Source organism: Calonectris borealis, unplaced genomic scaffold (genome assembly GCF_964195595.1).
Source record: "Calonectris borealis unplaced genomic scaffold, bCalBor7.hap1.2 HAP1_SCAFFOLD_49, whole genome shotgun sequence".
In the NCBI taxonomy this organism is placed as follows: domain Eukaryota; kingdom Metazoa; phylum Chordata; class Aves; order Procellariiformes; family Procellariidae; genus Calonectris; species Calonectris borealis.
The window spans coordinates 1,207,908-1,214,522 of NW_027441458.1; the positions used below are offsets into that span (position 1 = coordinate 1,207,908).

The 6,615-nt window shown below is 55.4% G+C and overlaps 1 protein-coding gene across 1 annotated transcript; it reads left to right on the top strand.

The window, feature by feature from the left end:
- Positions 1–5,345: 5,345 nt before the first annotated feature.
- LOC142076430 (olfactory receptor 14C36-like) lies at positions 5,346–6,281 on the top strand. The gene has a single exon (XM_075138731.1). The coding sequence runs from the start codon at positions 5,346–5,348 to the stop codon at positions 6,279–6,281; it is 936 nt and encodes a 311-aa protein (XP_074994832.1).
- The last annotated feature ends 334 nt before the right edge of the window (positions 6,282–6,615 follow it).

The window sequence follows — 6,615 nt, forward strand, 5'->3', positions numbered from 1 at the left end:
TTTGCATAGAGGCATTTAAGTTGGGCCCCGACGAAGCTGTCTTACTGGCTGGAGTTCCTCTGTGCTGCTCTTCAGGTGCAGAGTCCCTTCCCATCGCTCCCTGGGCTCTGTAACCCTTCTTGATAGCCCTCAGACTACTCCTGGCTGAGGCACTGCTGCCCACGTGAAACAACAGCAGCGGATAATAGTCAGTGGATTGTAGGAGTCTTGGAAGCCTCTTGGTGACATCCCTTATATGAGTCCCTGGTAAGCAGCAAACCTCTCTAGAGGTGGGGAATCACAAACGGCGGGTCAGGTCCACTGTGACTTTGTAGAGCTGAAACCTGAAAACCTCCAAAGATGGAGAGCACAGAGAGTCTCTGGGTGTCCTGCTGCACTGCAGCATCACCCTCCTAGCCAGTTTTTCCTGAGGCCCAGTCTGAAGCCCCCGGGAAGAAGCTTGTGGCTGTTGTCTCTGCCATACCATCTGCCATTGCAGAAGAGCTTGGCTCCACCACCTCTCCAGGCAGGTGTCACCTGCTTTTAGACTGCCCTGTGCCTCCCCTTCAGCAGACTAAAGAGGCCCAGTTGCCTCAGCCTCTCCACACACCTCATGTGCTTTAGGCTCCTAAGCCCATGGAAACAGACTTCCTCTGGATCTTCTCCAGTTTCTCCATCCTCCTTTCAAAATGGGAAACCCATGGGCTCCTATGGCGTCCACCAGAACACCCATGCCCTTCTCCTCAGAACAATCCTCAGCCAGTCAGGTCCCAGCCTGTCCTGAGGCACGAGGTTCTTCTGACCCAGTGCAGACCTTGCCCCCTTCGCCTTTAAAACTTCAGAAGGTTTCTGTTGGCCAAGTCCCCATGTGTGTCACGGTCCCTCTGGACTGAAACTCCAACACATCAGCAGTTAAGGTTTGTGGGTCAGTGTCTCAAACAGGGTAACAATATGGGGAATTGCAGGACACTCCAAGGACTGAAAGAGAATGATGTGCTCAATGGAGCTGCTACCCAAGGTTGAAAACTTCCACAGCAACCATCTCAGAAATGCCAAAAGAGGGCACGAAAAAAAGAAATGCACGGCCAATGGGGAAAGGTTTCAGAGGGTAGGCTGTTCTTTTTGGAGGGTATTAGGATAAGAAAAGAGAAGCACTTGTAATTTCAAGGAATGAAGAGAGAAGCAAAGGATGCTGTTGGTCGCCTTTGGTGATGGCTCACGTTTTGCCTGATGAAATACAAGGACCAGCAGAGCCTTTCCCACAGAGCTGCTACCCAGCCACACAGCCCCTGGCCTCTGTCATTGCATGGGATTGGTGCACCTCAAGGCAGGATTTGCAAATTTGTGTTTCCTGGACATCATGATGTTACTTTTTGCGAATCCCTGTGGCCTGTCTCTGTTCTTTGGGATGGCAGGCCTGCCCTCCAGTGCAGTGTCTGCTCTCCTCAATATGGTGTCCATCTGCAAATGCGATGAAAAAGCACTCGCTCATCTCCTCCGGGTCATTAAAAGCACGTTAAAGAGGGCAGACGGCAGGACAGACCCCTGCAGGACCCTACTAGCTCGATGCCTGCAGGCAGAGTACCACGCATTGATCACGTCCCTCTGAGCCCAACCATCCATCTGGTTATTTACCCATCTACTTATCCACCCATGCAGACCATAATGTCCGAACGTGGGCACAAGAATATTGTGGGGGGGTGATGTTGAAAACTTCACTGACTTCCAGGTTAAAAGACAACCACTGGTCTCCCTGTGTCCAGCAGTCCTGTCCTTTCACCACAGAAAGCAAAGAGGATGGCGAGAGACAAGCGAAATCCAGTAAATCCAGTCACCTTCTCTTTCAGACCCCCAGAAATGGGATCTGAGGGAACACGATCGGGGGCACAGCCTTCTGCTCCTCTGCACATCCTTGGGGCAGTTTTGAAAGGTGCGTGCAAGGTTTGGGTGCTGCGAGTCATCAGGGAATCCCCACAGACACCACCACCTTTGAAAGATGCTGGAGAGTGGCTTCACTGTGACCTTGGGCTGCTCTCTCAGCTCCCTGGGATGCCGCCCCTCCTGTCCCCTCGACTGGTAAGGATTGCGTTGGCTCAAGTGATCCCTGACTTGATCCCCATGCACCGCTGCTTGATCTCCTCCAGAGTCCTGCCCCGAGTCCCAGAGGCCTGGCAGACCTTGCTGGGGAAGACTGAGGCAAAGAGGACACAGAGGATCTCAGATCTATCTGCTCCTGCTCTCACCACATTCAGCAGTGGCCACACAGCACCTTTGTTTCTTCTTTAACTGTTCCTGAAGTAGTGAACACTCCTTCTGGTGCCCTTCAATGGCCTTTCAAGTTCAGAGGGAGTTTCAACCTGGCCCCTTGCTGAGCTTGGAGGATGCTGTCCTTGAAGAGCAGCTGTCCTGAGCTCTGCAACCATGTCACAGCTCTGTCTCCTCAGGAGCAGCTCCAGCTCTTCCTGCCTGTGGCCCTGGCTGAGGCCATTGCTGCACGTTTGGGCTGGAGCCCTGCAGCTGTGGAAGCAGGCAAGCTCGTCCCTGCCCTAAGGAAACCTGGTCCCAAGCGCCCAAGACCCCCTGTGTGCAAAGGCTTTGCTTCAGAGCAGAGACATGGCGTGGACAACAGAGAGCTGAATGTCTTTCGAGCCCTAGGACTACAAAGCCACACTGAAATGCCTATTTCATTCAAGTGAGGATATCCCCCAGCTTGGAGAAATTAGGTCTTTGCTTGTCACCTTCCTGGGAGTCCTGTCTAATGCTGGGACAAAGAAAGGGGATTCTCATGGCCAAGTCTTTTCCTGAGAGGAGAAGGAAGTGTCTCTGCGCAGCTGAGGGAGGGAAGATCAGGGATGACTTCAGGCTGTTTCCCAGCAGGTTCCCCTGGAGCCCCAGGGACCCCTCGAGGGAGCCCCGAGGGGCAGAGCAAGTGCTGCCTTGGGCTGGTCCTCTGCTGCTGAGCTGGGCCGCGCTCCTGGAAGGAGGGAGCTCCTGGCAAGTGGGCAGTGCTGCAGAGAGACAGCTCTGCCCAGGAGCAGCTCCTCTGCAAAGCACAGCAGGGCTGAGGGCACTGCCTGCAGGCACCGAGGGGAGGGAGCGAGGCAGAGAGAGCGTAAAGGCAGTCTGGAGTGGGAGGATGCTGAGAGCTCACTGCGCGGAGAGATCTTCACAGCCCTCTACATGGTAAGTGCCTGGGTGCAGGACAATGTAGCTGCTGTTCCTGGAGGGATATCCAAAAGCTGGTACATGCCACAGCAACTATGATCTTTCAGAAGGACTCTCACAGCTTCCCTGCTGTAGAGGAGGAGGACGTGCTGCAGAGCAGGGCTTCCCTGCTGCACCGTCAGAAGGAGAGGGCATGACGGCTGCCTTCTCCTGGGCACTGCTCCAGCGTGTGAAGGCGTGTGTGCAGGCAGGGGTGGCCAGGGCTGCCCTTCCGAGCAGGGTCCCTGCGCCCCAGGGGGCTGTGCACCAGGGCAGGGTCAGCACTCAGCCTGCCCGGGGAGCTCCCCACGACGCTGTGGGGAGAAGCTGTGGGTGGAAGGAGTGAGCCCCGGCAGGGTAGGGTCCTTCTGCTGTCCAGAGGGTGCAGCGTGGGTCAGGGCTACTCAGGCTTCTCCATCACCCGGAGGACATTTGCAGAGGGTCATGTTAAAGATGGGTGTCGAGGTAGGGGATTACCTGAAAGGGAAGAAGTGTGTGCTTTGAGTTTTCTCCCCTGGGTTGTCTGGGTGGGCAGTGGGAGATGGGAATTGATTGCTCTGCTCTGGAGTAGGCAATGAGACCCCAGTTCTCGTTAGGACTTGCCTGAGCTGCTCCTTAGCCCCTGCACACACCGAGATGTCCCTGGGCAGTGCCCTGCTGCCAGGAGGTGTCTGCAGGGCAGAGCTGAGCACGCAGCAGGGTGGATGGGCTCTGTGAGCATGAAGAGGGAGGAGCCGTGAGGGCAGAGAAACAGGTCCTGGCCCAGAAGAGCTCCAGGCAGCAGAGCCATGGGCAGCGAGGAAGAGAGAACTGCTCCCAGAAAGGCCATGGCAGGAGGGGTTCAGGCACCTCCCTGCCATCCCCTGCAGTGCAGATGCTTTCCCTGGAGCAACCCCCTGCTCTCCTCACTCACACAGCAGAGCCTCTGCCCTTCATGTCATGGACACTTGGCCATGAGTTGCCTTCCCAGCAGCCTGACCACCAAAGAGGAGAAAAACTCAAGCCTCTGACTGTGTCTCCTTCCCCTGCCTCCCTTGGCAGGGGAACTTTGGCACGTTCTCTTCTTCTCCCTGACGCCCTTGTTCTTACTGTGACACTCACTGCTGGGGGGGGTGAGGATTGAAGTGCAGCTCAGACACCAACGCTGTGTCTACTGTCATGCCCGTATGTCCGTGGAGGAAAAGCATCCAACTCGCACCCTGTTAACCTTTGGGGCTCTGGGTACTGCAGGGTGTGCGGCTGGCACACATCTCACCCTCCCTCCAGGACACAGGAAATTTAGACAGTTGAGTCTTTCCTTGGGAGGTCCTGCTGGGCTGCAGGCTGCCCTCCAGTAGGGCAAAGCTCTCCCGTGGCATCTCTATGTCATGCAGGAGCCCCATGGAGAAGACTCCTCGGTGCTAAGGCCATTGAAATGCTGCTGGGTGGCTGTATGTGGGCAGCTGTAAGGAGCCCTGTGTGTCCGTGGTTGGGAGGGGAGAGCTGAGATCCTCCTCAGGTACGATGGGGTGAGGGCTTTGGAGATGTGCACTCAGAACGTGGATTCCTCTGCTCCCAGCACTGTCCCGTTTCTTTTGGGGGGAACACGCGAGTGCCAGAATCCTCCAGCTGAAAGAGCTGCCAGCACAGGGCAGCTGAGCTCAGGGCTGATGGACAGAGCGGCTGTCCTCACTCTGCACTGAGGGACAGTCCCTTTGCCTCTCAGGACCCACACGATTTCACTTGCAGTGCAGCAGAAATGCCCAGGATTTCTGCATTAGAAACACTGCTCAGCTGTGGTGGGGCAACCAGACCAGAAGGCACAAACCAAAACCCCACAGCTCTGCTCTGCAGGCAGGTGAATTGGCAGCGACAATGCTGAGAAGCTCTTTGATATCACGAGTGGATTTAATCTGAGATCACCCCGTGTTCCTGTTTACCTATTGCTGTGAGGCAGGACTGACTCCTCCAGAGCCCATAGCAGAGCCTGCGGCTCCCTGGGGCACCCTCAGCCAGCACCAACCAGAGCTCGTGCAAGGGACCTGCCAAAGGTCTTCCTGAATGGAGAGAGACATTTTGGGGGTGTCCTATGAGAAATGGCTTTGCTTTTGCTCAGAGAAGTCTCTCCTAACTTGTCACTGTCTTTTCCCTCTTGGACAGTCCCCCATGCCCAGAGGCAGCAGATGTCCAACACCAGCTCCATCACCCACTTCCTTCTCCTGGCCTTCGCAGACACGCGGGAGCTGCAGCTCTTGCACTTCTGGCTCTTCCTGGGCATCTACCTGGCTGCCCTGCTGGGCAACGGCCTCATCATCACCGCCATAGCCTGCGACCACCGCCTCCACACCCCCATGTACTTCTTCCTCCTCAACCTCTCCATCCTTGACCTGGGCTGCATCTCCACCACTGTTCCCAAATCCATGACCAATTCCCTCTGGGACACCAGGGCCATTTCCTACTTGGGATGTGCTGTCCAACTCTTTCTCTTTGCCTTCTTGTTAGTGGCAGAGTATTATATTCTCACCATCATGGCCTATGACCGCTATGTTGCCATCTGCCAACCCCTGCACTACGGGACCCTCCTGGGCAGCAGAGCTTGTGTCCACATGGCAGCAGCTGCCTGGGGCAGTGGGTTTGTCACTGGTCTGCTGCACACCGCCAATACATTTTCACTGCCCCTCTGCAAGGGCAATGCTGTGGACCAGTTCTTCTGTGAAATCCCCCCACTCCTCAAGCTCTCCTGCTCACACGCCTACCTCAGCGAAATTGGGCTTCTTGTGGTTACCTTTTCTTTAGGTTTGGGGTGTTTTGTGTTCATTGTGGTGTCTTATGTGCAGATCTTCAGGGCTGTGCTGAGGATCCCCTCTGAGCAGGGACGGCACAAAGCCTTTTCCACGTGCATCCCTCACCTGGCTGTGGTCTCCCTGTTTGGCAGCACTGTCGTGTTTGCTCACCTGAAGCCACCCTCTATGTCCTCCCCATCCCTGGATCTGGTGGTGACAGTTCTGTACTCAGTGGTACCTCCAGCAGTCAACCCCCTCATCTACAGCATGAGGAACAAGGAACTCAAGGATGCCCTGAAGAACCTGATTCGAGAAGTAGTATTTCAGCAGAAATAAGCTGCCCATCTCTCTTCACAAGGTTTCTCCAAGTGATCTCAGGCATCTTGTGTCCTTCGGGCATTGTACTGGTTATAATCGTGTTTGCTCAGAAATGTTTGCTTTCACCCTCCTTCTCAAGAGGCTGAAGCCAGTCTGTCTGGCCCAAAGGCCTTCTCTCCATGAGTCTATCACTGCGCTAATGCTGGCCTCCTTTGTGGCATGTCTGTAAATAAAGGGGATTGCCTGCGTGCAGCGTGTGCAGCTTGGGCTCTTCTTTCCACAGTGGAGTGCAGAATACGCTCAGGGAATTGCAGGCTAAAAGGCCCTGCTGTTGGGCTTGGGTGCTGCATTG

What these genes read in the sequence shown, in the direction of transcription:
- LOC142076430 (XM_075138731.1), top strand. Translation starts at nt 5,346, where the DNA reads ATGTCCAACACCAGCTCCATCACCCACTTCCTTCTCCTGGCCTTCGCA.